The sequence below is a fragment of the Cnephaeus nilssonii genome (assembly GCF_951640355.1).
Source record: "Cnephaeus nilssonii genome assembly, chromosome: 21".
Lineage (NCBI taxonomy): Eukaryota > Metazoa > Chordata > Mammalia > Chiroptera > Vespertilionidae > Cnephaeus > Cnephaeus nilssonii.
Genome location: NC_137092.1, coordinates 326982 through 353709, shown reverse-complemented (window position 1 = coordinate 353709; position 26728 = coordinate 326982). Strand labels below are relative to the sequence as shown.

Sequence of the window (26728 nt, the reverse complement as noted above, 5' to 3'; positions counted from 1 at the left end):
CTCAGGACATGGCATGACTTGTACATGCTTATACATTGACCTATAAATCAGAATCGTACAAGTTGGCTATTAGTAATGCCATACGTCACAGGTCCTTATGACTCCGTGGCAAAAGGACACTTCGTTTCTCAATCTGGATTCGGGGGCTAATGTGGCATCACAGGGCAGAGACCTGAAGCTCCGCCCAAAACCGCCACCTCCATCTGCCTCCCCGGAGAGGACAGGAGTGGTTTTATTTATTCTGGAAATTGGTAATTTACGCTGCCTCAATTTGTCTATCAAATATATACCGTAACTCTCATTCGCTCCCAGACTTACTTTTGTAGCCTCTTGAATAACTATTGATTTTTGTTTCATCCTCACAATCTGTTCACCTCCAGCATAACCCTAAACACTGTCTGCCTTAACTTTTGCTCTTGATTCTTGTCATTGTTCACATAGAAATTTGATCTGAAAGAGCAGGCTTAGAGAGACCCATACTAAAGTCTTGACTCACCAGATATCTGAATTTGGATGAATCACTTTTGAGTCAGACCGTTACCTTATCTGCAAAATGGGGACGATACTCACTTGGCAGGTTTGTTGTGAGATTATAGGACACAGTGCTGGACACATCGTGTCGGTAAAGCGTGGCCACTGTTGACAGATCTAACCACCAAAGAACTGATTTGACCTATAGCTTGTATTCAGTACTTGTATTCAGTACGTGGCAATCTTCTAAAGCGTCACCTTAGTAACTCAAAGGGTATTTATCAGCAAAATGTGAAACCCTGAGGCTGCAAAGGTAAAGCTCACTCCTCATTCCTCAGGGAACTAACATCTAGTCAGAGACAAATCTAAACTCATAGCTACACTAAAACAGGAATAAAGAAAACGTGCTGGGAACAAACATCAATTCACGTGGGAGGGACGTCAGGGGCGCTCTCGAGATGTCACACTTGAGCTTCATCTTGCCACGGAGAACAAGCTGACCCTGTGGAGAAGGAAATGCAGTTGCTGGCAGATTTTAGGAAAAGCAGTTCCAGGAGGTTGAACGGTGTGAACTGGGGTGAGAGGACTGGGGAGCAGAACGGGCTGGAGGGGTTCACCTGGAGCCTCGGGTATACTGGCAATGTTTTCTCTAGATAAGGTGGTTCCTTTCTGATCCTTCCAGCTGTACTTTCTTCGCATGTATGGCATGAATCACAATAAAAATAGTAAAACATTTTGAAAGATAGGTTGGCATCAACTTATAAAGATCTTTATTTATCAAGATAAGGAATTTATCCTGAAGGTAAGAACAAGGCACAGTGGTTTTTAAGGAGCACAGTCTCAGCTCTGTGCTCTAAGAAGAGGGGTTGGTCGCATGGTGGAGACAGACCGCAGTGGGGAGGCCACTCGGAGCCCCTGGCCTGGCAGGGGTGGCCCAGGCGCAGTGTGTGCAGAGCTCAGAGGGGAGCAGAGGTCTGGCTGAAGGGGAGGGACAGGCTTTGGAAGTGATGAGAAGGGGAACTTAGGAGACTGTTTGCATTTAGGGGTCAGGAAATTCCATTAAACTTCACCAAATAGTTTAAAAAAAGTAGTGTTCTGGAGGAAAGAGCTCCAGGTTCCACCCAAGTCTTGTGTAGCCCTGATCCTACCACGACTTCTGTTGGGTCGATGGACTATCCCTGCGTCTGTCCAGTGAGTTCACTCTCTTGTTGTCATTTAAGTGAGTTTAGATGAGGTTTTTTTGCCTGCAACAGAGCCCTGAGTTATATGACAGTGAAAAGATCACTCTCACGGAATTATCAGAGGGCAGAGAATTTATATCAAAACTCAGGCCACACAGGTGGAGAAAGAGCTTCGTTGCTATTAGAACACGCCTTGCAGGACACAGGAAACACTGAGATGAGAGGGTGGGCCTTGGTCAGGTTCAAGGTGAGAGGAGCTTTACATTCCAAGTCTCAGAGACCCAAAGCAGACTCATCACTCCCCACCCCCGACCGTGTCTTCTCTCTTGTGAAAACCCAAGTCCCTGGAATCCTAATCCTCATCGGAACGATGGTCAGAAGCGGGACAACTCTTTCGTCTTCCACAGCAATTAAACGAGAGCGTGGAGCTGGGAAGTCTCGAGGTGCAGGCTAGACAGGAGGTTCCCACGGTTAGCCTGCTCGCCACGGAGGGTAGACTAGCTGTCTGCACTCGGTTTACTCTCGGTGTCAGTTACGGGGCAATGATTGGCCATGGGTGTTTGCATGGGTTCCACTTGAATCGGCCGCTGCAGGACCCACCGAAACCAACAGTGGTGGGCGCTGACAAAACAGAGAATTCCTGAGGAAAAAAAGTGATGATGTTGACAATGACAACATTTGATGTTTTTAAAGAAATTCAGTTTTTAAACAGGTTTAACAAATGAGTGTGGGGTCGAGGGACCTGTCATCCCATTTCTCTACCCCACCTACCCCTCGCCCTCCTACCATCTATCCTATAAACTCTCACATCCCAGCCATGGTTCTTACTGAATGTACAGGAGAAATGGATGCTGTTTTTCTATAAAGGCAAAATTCTAACATAGAGTAGGAGCAACTGCAACAAGCAAATAGAAACTAACAGTACTCAGGGCGGAGAGCTGGAGCCCGTGGGCGTGACTGTTCTGGATTTAGGACCTAGCCCAGTGATGGCGAACCTATGACATGCGTGTCAGCACTGACACGCGTAGCCATTTCTGATGACACGCGGCCACTGAGGCGGCCGCATGCCGAGGATGAAACATTTGCTGCTCCTGAGGATGAAACATTTGCGAAATAATGTTTTTTCCTCAAAGGGACACACTACCCGAGTTATGCTCAGTTTTTTGGCGAAGTTTGACACACCAAGCTCAAAAGGTTGCCCGTCACTGACCTAGCCCAAGTGCTCACAAAGCCCCCAAAACACTCACCAGACAGGAAAAACAGCGCGATGCTGACTGAGAGGATGAAAGAGGGGTAGAGAAAGGTGACTTTCGCTTCCTTGAATACGTCAGTTACTCTCCAAATATACAGAGAGTGCAGCAGCAACGCAAGGAACACACAGACACCTGCTCCTCAGGAAAGGGGCAGAGAGCAGCCCGGTTAGTTAGTGTGTGGCCTTCAGGCGAATTCCCAAGACCCAAAGCTGCCATCTCAGCTCCTCTGCCCTGTTTCCTTATTGCCATGGGGCGCTCTGTGACCTTAGCAGAGCTTGGGCAGATTCTAAGGAGCTGTGCCCCTGGAACGTGACCCCAGCCCAGCACAAGGCCCACTGAGGGAACCCACTTCCTCCCATCTCTCACCTATGATGAAGCACGTGATGGTGAAGACAAAGTACTGTTTCCAGGTGTCAGGAAGGGAATTAGGGAAGGCCAGGAGTGTGATGTTCAGGAAGAAGGAGAGAAGAAGGGCGCTGATCATGAAAATTCGACCAAATATGAAGCAGTCTGAATTAGGGAGGGAGAGGGGAGAAAGGCCAGCAGCTCCCTCTAGGGTTCCCTCCTTCCTGGGTCTGAATCCCCACAATACAAAGGAAGCAGTGCAGGGACTTTGATGAAGAAACCGGTGGCAGCAGGTGGGAAGCATAGGGCTTGAGGGACGTGCCAGAAGGTCCAGGACAGCGATTCTGGCCGAGCTGGTCACCCCAGAGGCCTGACCCCCTGGCCCATCTGGAAATGAGCCACTGTTACTGAGCGGAGTATAACTGCTCCACCCATGAGACCAGGGCAGAAAAAGAGGCTGGAACTTCCTGGAAGGGACAGGTTGGAGCAGGGCCCTCCCTTTCAATGCCGGCACTTACATGACTTGGATGGAGGAACCCAGCACCTGACCTCATCACTGCAGATGGCAAACAGCGCGCTGAACAGGACCCGGGGGCCGTCAGGGATGTCCACCCTCGCCCAGGTGGACAGGCTGAAGGCCCACCACAGGAGGGCCGACCCCGTGACCGTGCAGGTGAGGACCAGAATGCGGTACGGCTTAGTTATCCCACATCTCATACAGAAGGGTGCTGACTAGAAAAAAAAAGGGGGGGGGGACAGTATATGAGTTCGTTTCCCTTTGGGATTTCTCCCCAGACAAGTCCAACCCTCTGGTCCTTTCTCATACTCGGCTCCCAGGCTCCCCTCCTCCTTGTCCCCTAACCAGATCCTCTCCAGGCCGCCGGCTGACCTGGGTCCCTCGCCAGCGGGATGGAAAGCTCCTTCTTTTGGTCTCTGCATCTCGTCTGGCACACCCCTCGCACACATTCCTCCACAGCCTGCCCTGCTGCTGTGCTTCCCCACAGGCCCTGTCCCACCACCTAGACTAGATGTCCCTTGGGTCCGACTCCATCATCTCCCACGTTTGGCACAGTCCTTACATGTAGGAGGAGCCCCGTAAGTATTTCTTAACAGAAAAGGGGGGAAAACCACAGCACATTCCAAGTACATCCCTTGGTGATGTCAAGCGAAGTAAAAGTTTTGGATGCAGCCTCAGCATGCCTCCTCCTTGTCATTCCCCTCAAATCACAGCCATGCTTTTCTCCTGCTGGTCCTGACTCCAGGGAACCTTTTGTCTTAGTTCTGTTTTGACCCTCTTGGTTTCAGCTTCCATCCTTTGATGCCCTGTTTTCTGTAGCAGCGCCTTTTTATGGGGAGGCCCATCCTGGCCTTCTCCACAGAACACTGTGGTCTCTTCCTGTTTCATGGGTTCCATTGGCAGGAACGTTTAGTGACATCATAAATATGTGACCTGCCTCCTAAAAAATGTGAGCTCCTACCCTGTAGCCCCTGTTTTTTTAAAAAATGAGTCATGTCCCATGCCCCTCCGCCTAGTAATGCCTTTGTGTTCCTCGGCACATGTACACTTCACAAGTTATGGCTTGTGTCCTTAGCGCTAGCTTCTAATACCAAATGGGCCCATTCACCCTATTCCTGTACAAGACCGAAGGGCACGTGAGAGAGAATACAGGCTAATCAGGAAGTAACTGGGAAGGTGTAAGTAGAAACAGATTTTATGTGAAGGGCACAGCGGATCATACTACGTCCTTCACTAGAAGGTGTCAAGACATGGGATGCCCTCTGACCCAGCCTTATTGTCTCGCACACTGGTTGACCAAGGGTGAACACTTGGCATGTTTGTTGATGAAAGAATTAATAAATGAATAAAAATAGAGACCAAGAAGCAGAGGGTTGCTAAGAACCTCTGTTTAGGTGTTTCTTAAATGTAGGCTGTGGGAAGGCAAGGATTAACTTTGTCTATTCTATTCACGTATGAAGTCTAAGCACCTGCAACTTCACTGGCAAGAGGCAGGTGTTGCAAAAATATCTGTGGAATGAGTGAATGATCCAGGAACAGTTAGGTTCCTCCACTGGGTATATACTTTGCCCTCGCATTTCCAGGATTGACTAGGATGTTGGCGTGTGCAACAGCAGTGCAGTGCCAGCTGAGCACTATAGGTTTATGTGTTGATCAGTTGTACTACTGAATGACGACAGCGTGGCAATGGCATTGGCTGGGGAGACAAGGAATATTCACAGCAGGAAATAAGAAATAACTCAACAAGGTAGAGAGTACTTTTGACAATCATGTGCACACAGAAACCCAGCCAGGAGACTCAGGGAGAGTCAACATTTCAAGGCAATATGTTTAAATCTCTAGGTTGGTGGGAACCCTTATTTTCTCCTGAACTTTGAACTGACCCAGAAAAACAAAGCAAGTGGACAAACTGATTTTTGCTGATGTCAAAAAAGGAACAGATGGAAACTATAAACATATTTAAAAGCAAACTCTCAACTGTCAACATTGGTCCCTTACTCTTATTTACAACTTCTCAATCCACACATTAAAAACATAATTACTTACTCCACATCAACTTTAAGTTGCCCCTTAAAATGATACGACTGTTTTTTTGTTTTGTTTTGTTTTGTTTTCTTTAAAATGGCTTGGGAAAGGAGTCAAGGAGAAATTGGAGACAGGAAACCTTCATTTAAATACTAGTTTTGCCAATTACTTTTTGGCCAAGTAACTTCTTATAGTAAGAGAGAGAGAAAGAGGGAGGGAGGGAGAAATTACTGTTTCATTTGCTGAATGTGGTAGTGGTGTTGCACTTATATAAATACTAGAGGCCCGGTGCATGAACATTCATGCACTGGAGGGGGGTGTCCCTCAGCCTGGCCTGCCCCCTCTCACAGTCTGGGAGCCCTCAGGGGCAGGAGGTGACCTGGTGATCAGGGGAAGGTTATGCCCCCATCACACCTCAGCTGCTGCCACTGTCGGCAGCACAAGCCTCAGCCAGCCCTGGTTGCCTGAGCCTCGGGCAGCCCTGGGTGGCTGGGGGGCTGAGGGGACTGGGGGACTCCAGAGGCAGGTGTGCCTGCTGCCCTGGCGGGGCTAAGGGGACTGGACTCCACCATCTTTGAGGGTGTGAGTCAATTAGCATATTCTCTCATTGGCTGTGGGTGCCGCCATCTTTGTGAGGGCCAAGTAGCATATTCCCTCTTTATTAGAGAGGATTATATACTATAAAGTTCTTATCTCTAAGACATACAAACTGAAGAATTTAGGATGATACGATAGCTCTAGGTTTAACTTTAAATTATTCCCTTTCCCACCCCCACCTTCCCACTCCACAAAAAACATAGTGAAAAGAGAGGAAACAAGACTGGCAAAATGTTGATGATTCTAAGATTGGTTACAGGGGATTTCATGATCTAATTATGTCAATGCCCATATGTTTGAAAATTTTCAAAACATATAGTTTAAAATATGTAATAAAATTTGACATTTCAGATCCTAAAGGGCTAGAAACTAACGCCTTTCTTTTGCAAACACACTGCTCACATGATTGAAAATGCTGCCTGCTCTCTAACAGCTATAGGATTACAAAAACATTTACGTAATAAGACTTGAAAGTTGAAATTATTTTCCCCCCTTGAAATTACTTCTTGTTACAAAAGCTGCAGGATGGATGCTGTGTTAGCAGGAGTGAAAGCAACATCAGAACGTAACATCTGCAAAGCATAATAAAGTGCAGCACAAGACTGGATAGCTTGTTGCCTCTTTTATACAAGGAAGGTTTGTGGCAATCCAGCCTGGAGCCAGTCCATTGGCACTATTTTCCCAACAGCATTTGCTCCTTCACGTCAGTGTCACATTTGAGTCATTCCTGCAGTATGTCATCGTTACGATCTGTGATCAGCTACTTCGTGCTACTATTGTCCCTGTTTCGAGCACCGTGGCGTGGCCAAGGGTTTGCCACGGGTGCCCCTTCGACACTGTCCTTGCATAAGCTGCTCATAGGGACACCTACATACTCTGGGTCCCCGACTGAAGGTGAACAGCGTTAACTGTCTGAACTGACCCAAGTCCCAGATCTGAGCTCGCTCACTGCGACTGGGCAGGTTTACGGAACTGGTGACAGAGCAGCTTTATCTTCGCGTCCGGCGGAGCCACTCTGCTCCAGCCGTGTGTGTCACTGCTTGTTAACTTCTTGGCTAAAATGGTCAAGCCATGATAAAATGTAACCATCATTTAAAACAAACAAACAAACAAACAAACAAACAAACAAACAGGAACCACTGACTTCTAACCGATTAAATCTGAATCCGCGGGCTGGTTTCAGCCACGTCTTTTCAAACATCGGTTACTATTCTTTTTAAAAGCCCCCCAGGCTGTGCTAACGTACAGGTCGGGACGAGAAACGCTGGACTACACGGTCTCTGAGGGGACTACTTGCTGGATTCTCGTGTCTCGAACACGACCCCCGGGGCTGGCGGGAAGCCTACACGAAGCAGATTGAAATGAAAAACAAAGCGGGTGGGCGGAGGGGGCAGGCCCGCCCAGGGACGCCGGTTAGTCCGGACCGCGGCCCACCCGCAGGAGGGACGCCTGGCCCGGAACAGCACTTCCGGCCCCCGGTTGCTGACCCCTCACCTGAGCCCCAAGAGCAGACAAGACCTTGGCCCTTCTCCCGGGTCCGCGGGGAATTCGGCGCCTCCCGCCGTTGGGGAGAGGCTTGGGGAGGCCCTGTCCGTTCCACCCCTGGTTCCTCCCGGACCCGGGGTCACAGGTCGCAACCAGAACCCCTGGGAGCAGAGGGCCTCTTAACTTCCGGAGGGAAAAATAACGAAAGTGCGCGAGCCCGTCGCCAACTTCCGGTTCCCCCGGGCGCTTGGAGCCCCGGACAACAGGGTTCCGGGACCCGCGCAGCCCCAGGAGGCTGGCCCGCACCGGGGCCTCCCGGTCGCCTTGGAAGTGTCCTCTCCTCGTTCGGGCGGCAGTGCGGCTCCGTGCCGGCAGGGGGAGTGGCCCGGGGGCCCCGCGGCTGGACCCAGTCCCCAGGCTCCGGGGCCACAGCCACCCGAGCCAACGCCGGACTGAGTAACCAGTGACCGGAAGTGGGGGCGGGCACTCCAGTGGCGCAATCGGTCAGCGCGCGGTATTTACGGGGCGTGCGTGCGCGGGTGATGCTGAGATTGTGAGTTCGAGCCTCACCTGGAGCATCTTTTCCCACCGGAGCGCGCAACCCTTCCCCAGTGCTTTCCTCCGGGCTTGAGCTTTTCTTTTTTTTTTTTTTTTGAAATATTAATTACCGACTCCATCTTAAAAACGTATTATATGTCTGTCCAGATTTTCTATTTTTTTCTTGTGTTCATTGCCATAATTTACATCCTCTGAGAAAATTTTAAATATTTTTTTTATTATTGATAGTATTACAGGTATCTCCCACCTCCCTCCCCCTTTCCTCCCCTCCTCTCAGCCCCTAGCTCTGGGAAATTTTTCATTTCATCGAAGTTGTCTAATTTGTTAGCGTGACATCCATACTGTTTATCCCTTTATGATGTTTTCAATTTTTTTTTTTTTTTTGAGATCAGTGGTGATGCTCTCTGTTTCCTTCCTGATTTCTCATTGTCTCTCTCTTTTTTCTGGTTGAGTCTAACTGAAACTTTGTTCATCTTGCTGGCTTTTCAAAAGACCCATCTCTTCATTTAATTGGCTTTCATCATTATTTTTCTGTTTTCCATTTCATTGATTGTACTCTAATCTTTATTCTTTCTTTTTTTGTACTGGCTTTGGGTTTAGTTTGCTCATCTTTTTCTAGTTCTTAAAGATAGAATCTTAGGTTACTCAATTGAGTTCTTTCTTCTCTAATGCAGGTATTTAAGGATATAAATACTGTGTAAGTACTGCTTTAATGAAAGGCCACAATTTTGATGTATTATAGGTTCTTTTATTCAACCCAAAACGCTCTTTTTACATTCTCCTTCTGGTTTCTTTTATACTCATGGATTGTTGATTCAATATTCCTTCTGTTGCTGATTTTAATTTAATTTTATCATCAGAGAACATTCTTGAACTCGGGGAAGGTGCTAAGGCCTCGCACATGTGTTTCCATCGCATCCCAGCTGATTTGTCCTTGCTTCCCCCTGGGGTTCTTGTCTGTTATGCGAAGGGAATGAAGCTGTCTCCAAGTCCCCACCTCCCGGACATCTCCAGGCCCCATCCCAGAGCCTCTCCATCCGAGAGCTTCTCCATCTGGGAGTGACATGCTCCAGGGGCTTGGCCTGTGGAGACGAGGTGGCCGAGTGGTTAAGGCGATGGACTGCTAATCCATTGTGCTCTGCACGCGTGGGTTCGAATCCCACCCTCGTCGACTGTGTGGTTTTTAATGTGTAAATCTCCTAAAAAGTACTTTCAAAAGTCTCTTGGATATATTTGCCCCCTGACCTTGACCTGAGCAACACTAATCCTCAGTCACTATGATCTGAGCACTTCCCTGACCCTTTCATAAGTGGTCATTCTTGCATTCTGTTAGAACAGGTTTTTGGGAATATCCCTCAGTTTTACCTGATGTAACATTGTTTGCTTGAGGGGGCTTTTATTTTCAACCAACTCGTAATTAGAATTCTCACGTTTAGCATCCATTACATATCTCATCTTATTAGTATAACAGTTTCCTGGTTTGCCCATCTGTTTCCAATTTTTATATCTATGACACACACATCTCAATATTCCCAGAGTTGTCTTTAAAAGCACAAGTTTTTTTCCAGTGAGTTCACTACTTATCATTGTCTGGCTTTCCTCTGAGGAGACTCTGGAGGAAGCCCAGATCAGTCCCGGGTTTCCCAAGGGGACTAGGAGGAGCCGAGTAGGATTGGGTGCTGTCAGGAGACATGGGTGGTTTATGAATTAGCACCCCCCCCCCCAATAATGGTGGGGTACAGCAAAGTGGGTTGAGGCATCTATGGTAAGAAACAAGAAATCCCTAAAGGAGATGACTGCTGTAAATAACCTTGGAGAAACAATCCAGGTAACGTCATAGCCAGCTCTCTCAGTATGTTCTCCCAACCTGGTTGCCAGCAGGATGGATTCCCTCTTCATCAGTCCTGGCTGCTCACCAGTCTTTTCAGGCCCTAATATGACTTTACTTTTTCTCTACTGACTCTTTTGCTGTATTTAAAATAAGATGCTGGTAAGGAATTTTTTTGTTCTTACACTAGATACAAAGATGCTTACTTTCTTGTTATTGTTTTGTATCATTTTCTAAAAATACTTTAATCAGAAATAACCTAAGACATTTGTATAGAACTATGGCTATGATCAAAGTTTCTATTTTGCCAAAAAGTTAAATCCCAGTAATATGCCCTTGATTCTGTTCCTGACAAATTCCAAAAAGTGACAAAGGGAACTCAAGGTGCCCTTCAGAGTCTGATTTCTGCACACGAGAAAGTGGGGGTCTCAAGAAGCCACCCCAGAGTTTTCTGTGGTTCCGGCTTCTGATCTCAGGGGAGAAATACTCAAGCATTCTGGGGTGATATAGGCGGAAGCTGGTCCCCATCCTCTTTCTGGCCCCAGAGACACTCTCTCAGGATATCAGAGTGAGAGTCAAGGTCCTCAGGCTGACAGGTCCCTCTGGTGAAGTCCTGGGGTGAGTCAGAGAGAAGCAAGGCCCCGGCTTTGGAAGGAACGGTTTTATGTGCGCAGCGAGCGAGTGATGCAGGAATGGCCGCGTCACTGGTGAACTCACCCTGGTACTTGCTCTGCGGTCAAGTTCTTTGTTACCCCTTCTGGCGGCTGAGGCCCCTTAAGCCTTCTTTGCACCGTCCGGGTTTGAGGCACTCCTGGCTGTCACCGAGACTTCACCTGCCGGGGAGGAGGGACCCCTCTGAAGAACCTCAGTGCCCGAAGGGCCACTTCCCCTCTCCCTCCGCAGTTACAGTTGTGTGCCTCAGAAATGTTCTTAGTCAGGGTTTTCATTCTATTAATAGGAAGGATGTGAGGGAGAACATGAACTCGTCCAGTTTCCCTATCAGCATTTCCCTTTTTTAAGTCCCTCACCCTCCACCTTCCTAAAGTTGCAAAGCTCTGATCCGAAACCAGACCAGCTTCTGAGACACACACGTCACTTTCCTTTCTGGCTCAAGGCCTTGCTTGTGCCCAGGATAGAATTCACCGTGCCTGGCCCTGAGGGTTTAGCTTTCTAGGCAGATCAGGGTTCTGGGAAGAAAAATTATTTCCCCTCTACCCTCCTGAGTTCTAAGCCGAGAGCCCTGCCATAAAGGACAGTCACAAGAGAAAACAAGCCGATATTTATGACCCTGTCTGCCCCGTGTGTACATAGGAGACCCGGAGAAAAGTGCCTAACTCCCCGAGTGTCTAAGAATTGCGGTGTAAACACGATATGACTAGGGCAAGGGTTTCTCTCAACGAAGATTTCAAGAGGAAGTCTCACTCCTGAATAGGGAACAACGAGAAAGGCGGAAGGGAAGGGGAGGAGGGAGGAGGGGAAGGGGAGGGGAGGGGAAGGGGAGGGAAGCAGGTGGACTACCCCACAGTGCTTATCAGGTTGCGGGGAGGGGGGCTGGGTCCCTCCCGGGCAGCTGGCTGGATGGCTAGACCGATGCAGGGCGCGCGCTCCCGGGCAAATTCAAACCCGGCTCAGCCTCGGCCCAGGAACGAGTCCGACGTTATCCCTGGCCCGGGGCCGGCCGTGCTTGGACCTTAGCATTTCCCTAGCCCACGCCCCTTCACCCTGGGAAGCGGTAGAGAGCCCTTTTAAATGTAGGAAATCACTAAATGACACCGAGTCCCAGACCCTTGAGAATCAAGCAAGTATTTTTGTCGTTAGTGGATCGACAGGTTGTTGCCCGACTTCGCACCAGCTCTTTCGCTCTGAGAATATAGGTGGCTCTGAAAAGAGCCTTTGGGTTCAAGAGGGGCCTTGGCGCCTCACTTGGAGCTGGTGTACTTGGTGACGGCCTTGGTGCCCTCGGACACGGCGTGCTTGGCCAGCTCGCCGGGCAGCAGCAGGCGCACGGCCGTCTGGATCTCCCGGGACGTGATGGTCGAGCGCTTGTTGTAATGCGCCAGGCGCGACGCCTCGCCCGCGATGCGCTCGAAGATGTCGTTGACGAACGAGTTCATGATGCCCATGGCCTTGGACGAGATGCCGGTGTCGGGGTGCACCTGCTTGAGCACCTTGTACACGTACACCGAGTAGCTCTCCTTGCGGCTGCGCTTGCGCTTCTTGCCGTCCTTCTTCTGCGCCTTGGTCACCGCCTTCTTGGAGCCCTTCTTCGGGGCGGGCGCCGACTTGGCGGGCTCGGGCATGGTCGGGAGGAAGCGCCGAAGAGGCTGGGGAACGACTGGAAGGACGAGTGTGAGGCTGCGAGTGTCCTCTGGGTCCGGGCTCCTTAAAGGAGGCGGGGAGTGAAGGCGTGTCCGGCCGGTGGCGAGTCCCGGAAACGTCACAGGGATGTTATCCACTGAAAACAAGTTTATTTCAGCCCCAGGATCCCATTGGTTCAGTGAAAGGGCTGTAACTTGCCGCCAATGGCACAGACTCACTTTCGCTTCCTGGCGCGACTATAAAGAGGGCAGCTCCGGGGATTGAACTCGGACCCAGGTCTGAGCGGAGGTTTTCTGTTCGTCATGTCCGGACGCGGGAAGCAAGGAGGGAAGGCGCGCGCCAAGGCCAAGACGCGGTCCTCGCGGGCCGGGCTGCAGTTCCCCGTGGGGCGCGTGCACCGCCTGCTGCGCAAGGGCAACTACGCCGAGCGGGTCGGGGCGGGCGCGCCCGTGTACCTGGCGGCCGTGCTGGAGTACCTGACGGCCGAGATCCTGGAGCTGGCGGGCAACGCGGCCCGCGACAACAAGAAGACGCGCATCATCCCGCGCCACCTGCAGCTGGCCATCCGCAACGACGAGGAGCTCAACAAGCTGCTGGGCAAGGTGACCATCGCGCAGGGCGGCGTGCTGCCCAACATCCAGGCCGTGCTGCTGCCCAAGAAGACCGAGAGCCACCACAAGGCCAAGGGCAAATAAGGAGCGAGTCGCAGCGTTCAAAACCAAAGGCTCTTTTCAGAGCCACCCACGCTTTCACTAAAGAGCTTGCAATTGCCATGTTGTAGCAGCTACTTGAGAATCCCCTTTGCTGATTCGAGATTGCAGTAGGTAAACACCCCAGAAAGGAAACTCTAACCATTCATTGAAAACAATGTTTCCATCAGCTGAGTAAAAGGAAGTGGTTTGTATCAGGTAATTAAGGCAATTGCCCTGGGGCTTAAGTGCCTCCGGATGGAAAGGGAAGCGCTCAGCAGTCAGCCCCTGGTCAGAGCCACTCTCCTGGTAAAGAGCTTAGCACTTGAATTTGTAACGGAGTCAGTTTCCCGTTCAAAGGAAAACATAGTCAAAAAATGCATTTAGAAATGTGTATCCATCCACATGTATCTATATTGTGTTAGTGAATTTTATTTTTTAAAATATTTTATTGATTTTTTTACTGAGAGGAAGGGAGAGAGATAGAGAGCTAGAAACATCAATGAGAGTTGCCTTCTGCACCCCCCCCCACACACACACACACACACTGGGGATGTGCGCACAACCAAGGTACGTGCCTTTGACCAGAATTGAACCTGGGACCCTTTAGTCTGCAGGCTGATGCTCTATCCACTGAGCTAAACCGGTCAGGGCGTCTTCATGAATTTAAAAAAAACACCTTTCCATCCTGATACAGATTCTTACAATAGAAAATGTTGGGAGGGGTGTGGGATGGGAATGGGAGGATGAGGACAAATATGTGACACCTTAATCAATAAAGAAATTTAAAAAAAAAAAAGAAAATGTTGGCAACAATGTGTCACAATGAAAGACGCTCAAATGACCCCCAGAAGTGTTTGTTTTTTTAAAGGTAAATTTTGGGTTGTGAATAGGACCATGAAGCGAACAGCAGGTCCTGTGGCTGAGTGGCAGGAGAGCTGGGGGTGTCTCCTTTTAGGTCACTTGTTCACCATAGACACCCTCACAGTTCCAGGGGCCAGAGGTCCGAAACCAAGCTGCTGCCAGGCCTGGTTCATCCCAGGGCCTTTGAGGGCGGCACCTCCAGGGGACTCTTCCAGATGCTGGAACATTGATGGCCAGCAGTTCTCGGGGTTCCTTGACTTACCATCCCTCCAGCCTCTGCCTCCTTCACACCCTCCTCGCCTGAGTGTCTGTCCTCTCCTCTTGATCACAGCAATGGTTAGACCTACAGCCCACTCTAAATCCAAGACGTTTTCACCTTGAGATTCTTAACCATCACATCTGCAGAGGCCCTGTTTCTAAACAAGGTGGTATGGCGACAGTCCAGGTAAGGCAGGAATTGGGGGGAGGGGCGGGGGCGGGGAGAGACACTCTTCAACCCACTCCGATGACTGGGGAAGCATTCTGACTAGATTGTATTTGAGCAGAGATTTATTTAAAACCGGGTAGTCAATTATGTTGCTCTTTTGGGTAATGTTCTAAGCAAAGAAGATACTCCCCAAACCGTCATGTTTTGGCTGTCATGTATGTGGAATGTTTAGCAAGATCCAGAGGTCAGGGTGCAGGTATCGAAAGTGAATTCAGAGACAGAGGTTAGGTCATATAGAGCTGTAGGATCGTGTAAGGCAGTGGTCGGCAAACTCATTAGTCAACAGAGCCAAATATCAACAGTACAACGATTGAAACTTCTTTTGAGAGCCAAATTTTTTAAACTTAAACTATATAGGTAGGTACATTGTTATTAACTTAATTAGGGTACTCCTAAGCTGGCCTTTGCTAAAAACTCAAGGGGCCAAAGAGCCGCATGTGGCTCGCGAGCCGCAGTTTGCCGACCACTGGTGTAGGGCGTTTTATAGGCCATGCTACATTTGGCAAATGATTCCAAATCTCCATTCTATGAGTTTTGGTTGTAGTAGAATATAGAAATGTTTTTAAAAGTTTAAAAATGTCTAAAAAATGTTAAAAAGGTTTTAAAATGTTTGAGTTAACTTTCCTGATACTTAAAGTGTGATATTAAGGACACATTCCCCACTGCCCTGAAGCGTGTGTACCCCACAGATAAGGATTTGAACCTCAGTTACTGACTCAGAGGGACTTGCTAAGATACCCATTTGTGTGAGTGATGTACTCTCCCTAGATAACCACATGTAGCTCCTCGCCCTGTTTAAAATTAATCTGTGCATTGATGTAATTCATTGATAGCCACCTGAACTTCTGTAGGTACGAGCAGGCTTTAAAAACGGTTCCTGACCAGCCAACAGTGCTCGCCTGTTGAGACCGCCACAAAGGCATGTCCTTTTGCCAGCTCAGCTAGCGACACCGCTCCACGCTCCTCTCTCCTTCCCAGACAACAGAAGAATGGCTAGTACCTCCCGATCAAGACGAGACCGAGCTCTAGGGTGAGGAACGCTGGCCCCCTGCATCCGGACCGGACCAGTCCAGCTGCCGGACCCCAGAGAACAGCACCACCGGGATCCCGTTAAGCCTGCACCCGCAGCATCAGGAACGTGTGTGAGTAACAAAGTGCTGTGTGATCTGCAACTGCATCAACTGCATCTGTGCCGTGTGGTGTAATTCCTCCGGCAGTTAATTGAATCATTTTGCGTTCGCTTAAAACTGAAGTTAAAGTGTCTGGTCTTTTCGGTCCTAGGCCTGCCCTTGGTCTTGCTTTCATAGAGTAGTCTCTTCGCTAGCAACTACTTCAATGTCCCGACATCTGCACGGTTAAAGTTCATCTCAAGGGACACCATAGATAAACCACCCAGATCCTTTACGGGATCTACTTGGGACAGTTTTGAAGACAGAAATGGCATAGGTTTCTTGGAAAGTCATTAAGACAGCTGACTGGTGAACACAAACTTCAGGACAGAACTTTGTCTTTGAGAGATGACCCTGGCTTGATCTCATTGGGAGCAGCAGACCAATAGTTAGGGACTTTGCAGCTGTAACTAACAAAGCGTGTTGCCGGATTTGATGTGTACTTTGTGGGAGAGGAGACAATAAATTCCTCTGAACCATTCTGAGTGTTTAGGTGAGATCCCTGTAATAAAGACGAGTTAGCCAGAGAGAAAAACCGGAATTTTATCAATTTTACCAATGTCTATGGGACAGATACTCGGGGAAACTGAGTAAACTCCCCAAAAGGCCCCAAGCCACCTTCTTCAGTTAAAGACAAAAGCCAGGGGAGGGGAGGGCAGTTAGGAGAGATTACCTGGAGGAGGACATGTTTTCTGATGCAAATTAAGTACAAGCTTTCCCCTCGGGTGAGAGGTGTGGTTTCTAGTACCAGGAGGGAGATGGCTGGTGAGATTTCCTTTGTAAAAGTAAACGTCCCTTACGGAAAGGGAACTTCTGCTTTCTTCCAAGATTCTCTCCTGTTGGCTGGTTCTCAGAAATAATCAGGTCAAATTAATGCTCTTGCCAAAGAGGCCCAATGGGGGTGAGGGGGGGGGGGCTTATTCTCCTCCCTTTCTATGGAGGAAGACTAAAGAACAAGACCTGGGTTGTAGCCAAGTTTGCCTTCATATAGGAAGGTTTTTGGTATGTTCGAAAGCAGCCCGAGTTGCCTTACATTTTATAAAATGATGTGTGTATCGAAGCATAAACACCTTTGGCTATTATAATTTCCCGAACTACAAAGAGCCTTACAAAATACAGCCATCCATGGCTGACCTTATCACTGGTTTCTATGAGAAAAAAAAAAAAAAAAAAAAAAAAAAAAAAGCTCATGAAATTAGAGAGGGAAGGAGACTACTGGTTGGCGGGAATTGTATTAATTTTTTAAGTAAAGAAGGGCCCTAGCCGGTTTGGCTCAGTGGATACAGCATCGCCTTCGGATTGAAGGGACCCCAGGAGGGGGCGTGCAGGAGGCAGCCAATCAATGATTCCCTCCCATCATTGATGTTTCTCTCTCTCCCTTCCTCTCTAAAATCAATTTTTTAAAAAAATGTTAAAGAAGGGTCTATAAAATGTATATTAGTAATTAAGGTTGGATATAGTAAAAGAAACATACTTTCCCCCTTCATCTGAACTTTCTGCATATTCACCAATGAGTTAATTGCTCTTGTAATCAGTAAAAGTGTTAGGGGCAGACATAGAATATTAGGGACAACATCTACAATTGTAAGAACTATTAATCCTGCTCTGTTCACCGTGATGGTTCTGTTCTAGTTGGAGAAAGCACCTTCTACCTGGCAGGGAGCTGTACGCCCTGGGACAGGGGAGCTCACGGCGGAATATAGCCATCCTCCCATCCCAAGAACTGCCTACCATGGAAAGATTGACAACCTCGTGGCTGAGACCATCTAGTCCCTGAGGCACCAGTTCTTTACAACCCCCATCCTATTTCCTGTAAACTGGTCCTGGGTGTCCAGAGGCGCCTGCCCTCTACGACCCACCCCCCAGCCCAAATGACTTGTAACCTGTAATGAGCGCCCCGTGCCCACTTTCCCAGCCCTGCAATTCCTACGTTCCCACGTAATCTTTGTCCTTCTGCCCAATATAAGCAGTCAGCTGGCTCATGGGTGGGGCAGAGCAGATTTTTGTGGATGACCTGCTGCTCTCCCACGCTTCCGACGTTATTGGAATAAACGCTCATGTGATTCAATCCCGTCCCTGCTGAATTGGCTGAAGTAGTGACAGCCAGCCTGGGCTCGTTTGTTGTCTGTTTACAATCGTGTGTGGGATTTTTTTTTAATTTTAAAAAATATATATTACCTGCATTTATCAGATCAAAATCAACCCAGTAAGTTTCCCCTTGGCCCCGGCCAGGGGGCTGGCGATATATTCTAGAAAACCCTACTGAGGTACATATGTGGATTGGTAATCGTATTTTTCAGGTTAGGAGGACACAGCATTTCAAAGATAAATTTACCCTAAAAATGCATAGCTTTAGCACAGTTTTGATCAGACTACTTAGAGAAATTCTTTGTTGCAAGTAGACAACATCATTTGTAATTTTAAGAAAAAAGTGGTGATAACAGAATTTTTTTTTAAAAAAATAACTGGGGTGGGAATTCACTGCCAAATACTAAAATATTTTTCAACACGACAAACCACTGTAATACTCCCATCATTACAATAAGAACTGAAGAATTAATTTTAAGTGAAATATTCAATAGATGATGAGTTGCTCAAATCAGTGGGGACATATTTGATGTGTTGTACTGATTAACCAGCTGGTTGTTTTTCAAAGTTAATTCCCTCTCTGGATCGTTGGGATTCTTTAAGTAATTCCACCCAATATTAGTAAGACATAATAGGCTCTGCTGTTAAAAATGAAAATAAATTGGTGCCTTGGGTGGAAGAGAATTGAACAATGTACCTGCAAGACCCTAAAAGTCTCTACTTTGTTACCATCACGTTCTGTGGAGTGTATCTCCCCTGGAAGCTGAGGAGGGGAACGTTCCAAACTGGCATAGCCCCGTGCCAACAGTGTTAGAGAAGGAAAACAGGTGTACATGTGGAAAATACCTTCCTCGCTGCTTTCTTATGCATCTTCTACAACAGCGAATTTGGCCTCAGCTTGTATGTACCATGAGGGGAGAAGGTTAAAAATCGCTGCTCTACAATGCTAAGGTTTTGTGGCTTAATTTGGACGGAGCAGGAGGCACGTGAAATAAAACGAGGAGAAAAGCAGGCCGGTGTGAGCATTAAAAAGAATTGCCTGGGGGGAGGGGGGAGAGGTCACAGCCCCGGGTTTCAGCTCTTAGGCCCCGCCCCCCCCAGCGCCTGGGTTTCCCTCTGGTCCGCCCGCGGCCCTATAAGAAGGCGTTGCTGACGCCGCGGGCGCATTGCGGGTCTCGGATCCACTGACGATGTCCGGTCGCGGCAAAGGCGGGAAGGGCCTGGGCAAGGGCGGCGCCAAGCGCCACCGCAAGGTGCTGCGCGACAACATCCAGGGCATCACCAAGCCCGCCATCCGGCGCCTGGCGCGGCGCGGCGGCGTCAAGCGCATCTCCGGGCTCATCTACGAGGAGACGCGCGGGGTGCTCAAGGTGTTCCTGGAGAACGTGATCCGCGACGCCGTCACCTACACGGAGCACGCCAAGCGCAAGACGGTCACGGCCATGGACGTGGTGTACGCGCTCAAGCGCCAGGGCCGCACCCTCTACGGCTTCGGCGGCTGAGCCCCACCGACTGGCTCCCGCCCCAAAACCAAAGGCCCTTTTCAGGGCCGCCCACCCCCTCTCGGAAGGGCTGAGCGCTGTCCTGTTTTCATGGGAAATGGGGCGGGAGGAACCAGCTTCTACATCCTCAGGGTCCCAGCAGCACAGGGACGTGGAAGGTTGTTGTGGGAACCCCACTACCCGGGGCCCCAGGAAAGGTGCCAGCACAGGCTCCGCCAACAAGCCCGTAAGTCCCACCTGGGGGGGGGGGGGTGTCTTGGGAAAGGATCTGTAACGGTGTCCCTGACGCCCCTGGAAAGTGCATTAAAGCTGCACATTGTCACCGAAGGGCGGACTGTTCACCTGCTTGCCTCGGGCGTCAGGAAAGTGGGAAGTTAAAGCCCTGTCTCCCCGGCCTGGTTTGGGTCCAGGTCTAACTGCCTTACAGCGGTACAGGCTCCGATCAGGCCCCGCCCTGCGCCCCAGGCTAAGCAGTTGGTGTTGCTATTAGCTCGGGGTCAGGGTTCTAACCCAGGGTGTTAATTCCGAGACCTCAGGCCTCAGTTTGCATTGGAAGGTGTTGCCTCCCGCCTCCCGCTTCGTCTTCCTAACGCCCAGCTGTGCAGCATGAGACGGGTTTGTGGCGTTTTAGTTTTCATGGGGCCATTCAAACACTACAATGTGGCTATAAAGCTAAGCTTTTGAAACGTCTTCAGATTTAACTCAAACTCGCATTGTGTAGCGAAACCAAAGGCCCTTCTCAGGCCAGATGTTCGTGGAGAAAAGTGAGGACTGGCAAACAAGACCTCGGTGCAGGCTGCGGGGAACGCGGGCAGGGGCAGGACTCGGCGCCCGGCCACGAGCTTTGGACCTGAGGGTGGGGCCTCGGAGTCTCCCCGGGCCTCTTACCTACCCCACCCCGCTCCACCGGGGTTTTCTGCCTTCGGGCTGGAACTGCCTGGGGCCGGATTAACCCGAGCCCGAGGCCTGGGGTCCAGGCGGCCCTGCCCATCGCTAATCTCCCCTAAAGGTATTCGTGCCTCGCGGAGGGGTTTGAGCGGAGGAATGCGTCGCTGGTTTCCTGGAGTTTTGTTTCACAAGGGGTGGCCGAGGGCTCTACTGTGGGTCTTGGAAAACCTGCGTCTTTCTCTTTCTCAACATTTAATCTAAAGATGAAAGGGCCTTTCAGAGTGAGAGGCAGCGAACATTTACCGGAGACCAATTGGGCAGGAGCCCAGATAGGGTCCCGATAAGGAGACAAACAGGAGGGACTGATGGGCCAGGGAAAGGGGGGGGGGTACACCCCCCGCAGGAAGGCGGCGCTCTCCGCACAGGAAAGGGAACATAGTAACGCTAGTTCCAAACACTTTCTCTCTTCAATCTGGCGCCCATCCGCTCCGGACTTAACCATATTTGCTTTCTTTTCCTTTCAAACAGTTATTTGGGATACAATGTTGCCCTAGGTTAGGTCCAAAGGTAACTTTGCGGTAATCCTTCAAGGTTTGAGGTATAAGTAGCTCCATCTCCATTTTGTTTTTTGGTGCTTTTGGGTTTTGAGGGCACATTTGTTAAAGCTGGGGCCAGTGAAAGGTTCTAAAACTATTTTAGGAAAGAAATGAGCCATTGGGGCTGGCTTTAGCTCCCTGGAAAGTCAGGAGAGGGGGCCAGGAAGATAGGTTCGGGGGTTCGCCTGGGTGAGCCACCCTGCCCGCAGCCCCCCTTACTGTACGTCTGTGGGGACCCTCCGTCTTAAAGTATGCCCCTTAAAAGTATTTTGTGCCTGTACTTATTAAACATTTGTGTACCTCGCCTGTACTCTCCCCACCCCCCAGATTTGAAGCATGTGCTTCCAGCTCTAAATTGACAATTGAGTGGCTCTGAAAAGAGCCTTTGGGGTGATGAGTCAGGCCGCTTCCTCGCGCGTCTACTTGGAGCTGGTATACTTGGTGACGGCCTTGGTGCCCTCGGACACGGCGTGCTTGGCCAGCTCGCCGGGCAGCAGCAGGCGCACGGCCGTCTGGATCTCGCGGGACGTGATGGTCGAGCGCTTGTTGTAATGCGCCAGGCGCGACGCCTCGCCCGCGATGCGCTCGAAGATGTCGTTGACGAAGGAGTTCATGATGCCCATGGCCTTGGACGAGATGCCAGTGTCGGGGTGCACCTGCTTGAGCACCTTGTACACGTACACCGAGTAGCTCTCCTTGCGGCTGCGCTTGCGCTTCTTGCCGTCCTTCTTCTGCGCCTTGGTCACCGCCTTCTTGGAGCCCTTCTTCGGGGCGGGCGCCGACTTGGCGGGCTCGGGCATGGTCGGGAGCTCAGTGGACACGGTCGGTGGGAGGAATAGTAAGGACGGGGCACGCTGTGTCCTATTTATATACAACCTCGCATGCAAATAAGGTGATGAACCAAAGTCCTGTGCCTGTTGGTTATTGGCGAGCAATCTCGAAAACTTAGCTCTGCCCAATCAGAGCGCCAGAATCCCAAATGGCACTTTCACTGGTTAAGACGAAGCTGAAACCTGAACCAATGACACATCTGCTTTTTCGCGCCACAAACGTTTATAAAAAGTGCCGCCCGAGCACTTTCACTTTTGCAGCCACTTGCAGAGAAATTTATAGTCAGAATGTCCGGCCGCGGGAAGCAGGGCGGCAAGGCGCGCGCCAAGGCCAAGACGCGGTCGTCGCGGGCCGGGCTGCAGTTCCCCGTGGGCCGCGTGCACCGCCTGCTCCGCAAGGGCAACTACTCCGAGCGGGTCGGGACGGGCGCGCCCGTGTACCTGGCGGCCGTGCTGGAGTACCTGACGGCCGAGATCCTGGAGCTGGCGGGCAACGCGGCCCGCGACAACAAGAAGACGCGCATCATCCCGCGCCACCTGCAGCTGGCCATCCGCAACGACGAGGAGCTCAACAAACTGCTGGGCAAGGTGACCATCGCGCAGGGCGGCGTGCTGCCCAACATCCAGGCCGTGCTGTTGCCCAAGAAGACCGAGAGCCATCACAAGGCCAAGTAAGGAGAAAGCAGGCTAGGAACCTGGACAACAAAGGCTCTTTTCAGAGCCACTTACACTTTCGGAAAAAGCTGAGCGGGTGACTTGTCCTATTCTCTCCGCAGACGTTTCCATTTTAGCGTTTGGCTCCAATGGGAGTGACAGTTTGATCTGATCATTTAAAATAGGCGGGAGTTCCTGGAACCCATGTTGGTAAATCCGTAATGCACCCTTAGGAATCGCCTGCATGGGAAGCCAGGTGAGGGAAGACAAACAGGCATAAAGCGGCTATTTAGATGGAGAATAAGTGGAGGTAAATGCTTTAAGTAAAGGAGCTACATGACCAGAGTCCTACCTAAATTGAGAAAAGGAATGAGCCCAGCAGATGTTAGGGGAAGAGGACTCCAAAGAGAGTGAAAATGCAAAGGCCTTAAGAGGAAATGTGTGTGGCCCTTCAGGGAACAGTCCATTATAATGCAAATCAGCGAGCTGGACTAGATGCTTAATGAGCTAATTAGTTAGGAGTCATCTTTATTGCACGCAGGTTCAGAGCAGTTTTCCTCTGTCAAATTCTGAACCCCCAAAGGAGGAAGCATTCTCTTTTTTTTCATCTTTTTTAGGTCCTTGTGTAAGTTATTTTTATAGACAATTTGTAACCGTGAGTACATATCATACCTAACAAACACCTGTAACCTTGAGTATCATATCTACAGGCACCTGGCATCAATGTCAGCGTATCAATTAGATGGCTAGCTTGCAAGGTCAGACAATTAAGTTTATCTTTTCTATTCAAGCAAAAAACAAAGCTATTTTACAGTCTAAAAATAACAAGAGTTGACCCACAGAAGAAGAGACTGTCTAAGAATAACAGTAGTTCAAACAGCAGTTTTCCAACAGAGGGATTACTATGCTTCACCATGAGGCTATGAAGTAAAAGGTGGGTGTGGGGGTGAAATGGGACCATAAATATAGAACTTTGTGGTTTTGTAAATTATGCACAAGTATTTAGCCCGGTCAGTGTGGCTCTGTGGTAGAGCATCGACCTATGAACCAGGAGGTCACGGTTCTATTCCAGACCAGGTCACATGCCCAGGTTGTGGGCTCCATCCCCAGTGGGGGGCGTGCAGGAGGCAGCCGATCCATGATTCTCTCTCATCATGGATGCTTCTGTCTTTCCCTTCCTCTCTGAAACCAATAAATATGGAATAAAATAAAAACAACATCAATCCTGATCTGACATAATACATTTGATAATATAAATTAACTATGGAATGCAACCTGCTTTTTTAAAGAGACACCATAGAAATATAGTATTAATGTTAGCATGTGGTTTACAACCTGAAAGACTTGAGAGGAAATGGTCTGTAATTCAATACATAGATTTGTTTGTTGCTTGTCTTTGCAGAAAGCATGTTGAGTAAAATAATAACATACAACAGACCCCTCCACACACAAAAACTCGGCGATGTAATGAGGCACGTTGGGCTCTGTGGGAGCAGGTGCTGAGATGGAGTTTGAAGTGGAAAATGATGATCAGGTCCCCAATTCTGAAGGGAGGAGAGTGTCACCGGCCAGGTAAACGTGGGGAGCTCTGGAGCCGGTATTGTCTGTTAAGAGGTGCTCCCACATTAGCTCAGTGTCCCTGGAGCAGCCCTAGCATCCCCCCATTGCCCGTCACTGGATGTGGGAAGGACGGAGGGAAGGAGCCGTCTGCACTTGGCCGGGGAGTCTGGGCACTGCATTCGCATCCCTGAAACCTTACTAGTAACATGAGTAGAAAGATCAGCGTGGTGCCCTAGCCGGTTTGGCTCAGTGGGTAGCTCTTCCACCTGCGGACTGGAAAGGTAGCGGTTCGATTGCGTGCCTGATTTGTGGGGTCAATCCCCAGTAGGGGGCGTGCAGGAGGCAGCTGATCCATGATTCTCTCTCATCATTGATATTTCTATCTCTCTTCCTAACTCTCTGAAGTCAATAAAATATATATATATTAAAGATCAACATGGAGCAATGTCTATATTGGCCCTTTCCTTTTTTAAAAAATATTTTTTTATTGATTTCAGAGAGGGAGAGAGAAAAACATAATAATGAGAGAATCATGGATCGGCTGCCTCCTGCATGCCCCACACTGGGGATCAAGCCCACAACCTGGGAATGTGCCCTGACCGGGAATCGAACTGTGATCTCCCTCCTGGTTCAAAGATCACTGAGCCATGCAGGCGATTCGCAAAACAAAAGGACCCCCCAGTTGGCCTTCGATGGGGGGAAGGGAACCCTGTGGTCACTGGTCATCAAACTTAGGACCTTCTGCGTGTAAAGCAGACGAGCTAACCACTGCACTATGGAACCACTCACTCAGGGTGTTTGTGAGTCAAAGAAATGTTTATAATTCACTCAAAGCTAAATTTGGTGGGTGTTTGGGTTTTTTTGGTGCTAAATTCCATTTCCTGTGCATCTCACTTGCGTAAGTTTGAAATATCTTCAAATAGGGTCATTGTAAACTCACGAGGAAAAAATGATCTAAAACCACATTCTTGACCCTGTGATCACGTCTCTGTCCAGGGTTACGTATTCTGAGCGTCCACCATGCCACGTGCCACGCACCTGTCAAGGCGCTGCCCACGGCGGGGCCACCTCTTACGTAGCGGGGCCTGCACAACCCGAAGCAGACACCAGGCGCGGGGTCAGAGGTCCCCTAAGCGGAAGCCACCGCTCCCGGGACCGGCCTTCATGCGGCTGGTCAGCACCGGCCGACTGAGGACCGCTCACTGAGTTCTGCGTAAGATATTTGTGCATTAAGACGCGAGGGAGCCCGGCCGGGTTGCTCAGTGGTTGAGCATCGGCCTATGAGCCAGGAGGTCAAGTTCGATTCTCAGTCAGGGCACATGCCCCGATTGCGGGCTTGATCCTCAAGTAGGGTCGTGCAGGATAATTCATCATTGATGTTTCTCTCTCTCTCTCTCTCTCTCTCTCTCTCTCTCTCTCTCTCTCTCTCCCTCCCTCCCTCCCTCCCCCTTCCTCTCTTAAATCAATAAAAAGATATTAAAAGAGAGAGAGAGAAAGATGGGAGGGAATTAAATAGAGGATGCCACCCCAAAATACATGTGCCTCTGGCATTTTGATTATTTTGAATGCAAAGCACTTGAAAACAACAGATTTTTTTTAAAAAGGCATCCTTTGCAATTACATAAAACTGAGGAGGCTTAGATAACAAGGTGTGGGGTGCTACATGAGCACCCACATGTCCTGGACACCCTCACTGAACCAAAACTTTGGGCACTAGAAGACACAACTCCAACAGAATGTCACATATGAACCGGACGTGTATCTAGGTCTCCAGAGGGATCAATGTCTCAAATGTGAAAAAGAAAACTGTGGGAACCCCTTTCACATCTCGCACGATTCAGGGTTCCAGTTCAGGGTTCGGGTTCTGGAGAAGGCCGCACACAAATGAAAAGAGACTAAAAAAGCATTAATTTGGGATATGGGGGCCAGGCGGTAGCCCAACTCTAGTGGGAGGACTACTCGCTCTGGCTTTGCCATCCCTTTTATTAAGATTAAAGTTACAGGATACACCCATATGCCCTAGGCAGGAAACCCCAATAGAAGCCAAACAGTGAATTTAGGGCTAACGGGTGGGGGCTGCTTCAACTACCAATATCTAGTCATTAGCTCTGACCCTTTAGAGCCATGGTCGGCAAACTGCGGCTCGCGAGCCACATGCGGCTCTTTGGCCCCTTGAGTGTGGCTCTCCCACAAAATACCATGGCCTGGGCGAGTCTATTTTGAAGAAGTGGCGTTAGAAGAAGTTTAAAAAATTTGGCTCTCAAAAGAAATTTCAATCATTGTACTGTTGATATTTGGCTCTGTTGACTAATGAGTTTGCCAACCATTGCTTTAGAGCAATTAAGGTTGACCAGCCCTCCGAATTCTCTGTCCGAAAACCTATACATTTTTTTGAGAGAATATTCATAACCTAGTAACAGAGAAAGACCTGTTAAGCCTAACTTCAAAAATACAAGTCCTGCCCTAGCGGGCTTGGCTCAGTGGATAGAGCGTGGGCCTGTCACAGGTTTGATTCCGGTCAAGGGCACATGCCTGGGTTGCTGGCTCCATCCCCAGCAGGGGACCTGCAAGAGGCAGCCAATCAATGATTCTCTCACATCATTGATGTTTCTAGCTCTCTCTCCCTCTCCCTTCCTCTCTGAAGTCAATAACATTTTTTTTTTAAAAAAGTTCTGATCACAAGAACAACAACAACAACAAAAAATACAAGTCCTAAGTGGGAGGGAAGACAAATTATTAACAAAATTAGGTTCCTGCCATTAAGTTTCTCCACCGACAAAGTTGACAGGACATAACGGCAGACACTATTGCAAGGTCTAAAA

At 49.4% G+C, this 26728-nt stretch overlaps 6 protein-coding genes across 6 annotated transcripts; 3 read left to right on the top strand and 3 right to left on the bottom strand.

Annotated features, from left to right (window-relative positions):
• Positions 1-595: 595 nt before the first annotated feature.
• Positions 596-8319, bottom strand: LOC307093113 (transmembrane protein 225B-like). Its single transcript, XM_079760868.1, has 6 exons — positions 7884-8319; positions 7636-7731; positions 3769-3982; positions 3272-3415; positions 2900-3037; positions 596-2292 (listed from the first exon to the last, which is right to left on the bottom strand). The coding sequence occupies exons 3-6, from the start codon at positions 3965-3967 to the stop codon at positions 2150-2152; spliced, it is 624 nt and encodes a 207-aa protein (XP_079616994.1). The 5' UTR covers positions 3968-3982; positions 7636-7731; positions 7884-8319; the 3' UTR covers positions 596-2149.
• A 3839-nt stretch (positions 8320-12158) lies between these two features.
• LOC307093537 (histone H2B type 1-C/E/F/G/I) lies at positions 12159-12628 on the bottom strand. The gene has a single exon (XM_079761707.1). It carries the CDS (start codon positions 12558-12560, stop codon positions 12180-12182), a length of 381 nt encoding a protein of 126 aa, XP_079617833.1. The 5' UTR covers positions 12561-12628; the 3' UTR covers positions 12159-12179.
• A 247-nt stretch (positions 12629-12875) lies between these two features.
• Positions 12876-13400, top strand: LOC307093495 (histone H2A type 1). Its single transcript, XM_079761661.1, has one exon. The coding sequence runs from the start codon at positions 12882-12884 to the stop codon at positions 13272-13274; it is 393 nt and encodes a 130-aa protein (XP_079617787.1). The 5' UTR covers positions 12876-12881; the 3' UTR covers positions 13275-13400.
• Positions 13401-19040: 5640 nt separating this feature from the next.
• Positions 19041-19429, top strand: H4C9 (H4 clustered histone 9). Its single transcript, XM_079761683.1, has one exon. The coding sequence runs from the start codon at positions 19067-19069 to the stop codon at positions 19376-19378; it is 312 nt and encodes a 103-aa protein (XP_079617809.1). The 5' UTR covers positions 19041-19066; the 3' UTR covers positions 19379-19429.
• A 1811-nt stretch (positions 19430-21240) lies between these two features.
• LOC307092882 (histone H2B type 1-C/E/F/G/I) lies at positions 21241-21682 on the bottom strand. Its single transcript, XM_079760435.1, has one exon. The coding sequence runs from the start codon at positions 21660-21662 to the stop codon at positions 21282-21284; it is 381 nt and encodes a 126-aa protein (XP_079616561.1). The 5' UTR covers positions 21663-21682; the 3' UTR covers positions 21241-21281.
• Positions 21683-21962: 280 nt separating this feature from the next.
• LOC307092837 (histone H2A type 1-D-like) lies at positions 21963-22384 on the top strand. Its single transcript, XM_079760333.1, has one exon. The coding sequence runs from the start codon at positions 21981-21983 to the stop codon at positions 22365-22367; it is 387 nt and encodes a 128-aa protein (XP_079616459.1). The 5' UTR covers positions 21963-21980; the 3' UTR covers positions 22368-22384.
• The last annotated feature ends 4344 nt before the right edge of the window (positions 22385-26728 follow it).